The following is a 1,011-nucleotide window of genomic DNA, read 5'->3' as shown; positions in this document are numbered from 1 at the left end:
ATATATATATATGGTAGAACACATTAGACTTGAGTGAAAAGAAGCTCAAAGACAGCACCCAGGCTTTAAGTTCAAGCTCCAGAATTGGCACAGGAGAGAGAGAGAGAGAGAGAAAGTGACCACAGACAAAGAAACCTCAAGCCCAGGTCTGCTGGTCCCCATTTGTCAATGATCAAAGCTGATGGAAGTGAATGTATTGTTCACCTGACCACTGCATGTGAATATACCCCAGGGCTTCCCGCTAACCCTCTGCTGCTGGGCTGGGGGCACTGGGTGGGGCTGTGTCCCATGGGGTAGAGCTTTTGGGGAGTGTCAAGGGGCCCCAACACACTCAAACAGCTCAGGCTATCAGAGAAGGCCAGACTGACCCTTCCCATGGACTGGAGAAACTAGAAGTTGCACAGCCTTGAGGCAAAGACCAGGCGCCGGGCCCCAGACTCAGATGCTCAGGACAGCAGTGGCAACACTCAGTGTTTCTTGAATCAGGGAGGTAAGCAAAGGACAGGACCCCAATACACCCCAATCCTTACCTGCCCAAATGTTGTGTACAGGAACACAGGAATCTCGGCCACTGTCATGGCCAGGGCTTGGATCATGGACATGCCCTCGGTCCTCCGGAACGCCATGGCAAGACCGACACCCCAGGCAAGAGCCCTCAGGGCCCAGAGTGTCCACACACAGTGTCTTCAACTGGCTGCTGGCTGGGTTCCGGGCACTGTCTGCACCCCGGCAGGGCAGGGCCACACATACCAGAAAGTTCCTCCACCGCACTGAGAGAGAGATGACCAGGTTAGATACAAGAATGTGCCGAGATGCACACCAGAGCGCCCTCAGGTGAGCACAAAGCCTGCATCTGGAACGCAAGGCCCTCAGTCTACCACACATGCCCCCCAGCCACACACCCACTTTGAACCCAGGTCTGGAATGCTGGACCCAAAGAGACCCAGGGCCTGGGAGACAAACAGGTCCCCCTCCAGCTCAGAGCTAGCTGCTAGACTTTTTCTCAGCCTT

General features: G+C 55.0%; 1 protein-coding gene across 1 annotated transcript in view; it reads right to left on the bottom strand.

Annotated features, from left to right (window-relative positions):
* The window catches only part of Fam73b (family with sequence similarity 73, member B), a 28,852-nt gene extending 28,081 nt beyond the window's left edge, over window positions 1–771 (bottom strand). Inside the window, exon 1 of the mRNA XM_013021386.1 lies at window positions 531–771. Coding sequence (XP_012876840.1) covers window positions 531–626 — 96 coding nt within the window. The 5' untranslated portion in view covers window positions 627–771. The remainder of the gene's footprint in view (window positions 1–530) is intronic.
* Between the last annotated feature and the right edge of the window lie 240 nt (window positions 772–1,011).

Source organism: Dipodomys ordii, unplaced genomic scaffold (assembly GCF_000151885.1).
Source record: "Dipodomys ordii isolate 6190 unplaced genomic scaffold, Dord_2.0 Scaffold55, whole genome shotgun sequence".
Lineage (NCBI taxonomy): Eukaryota > Metazoa > Chordata > Mammalia > Rodentia > Heteromyidae > Dipodomys > Dipodomys ordii.
Note: the sequence above shows the minus strand (reverse complement) of the source record. Positions and strands in the feature narration are given on the sequence as shown.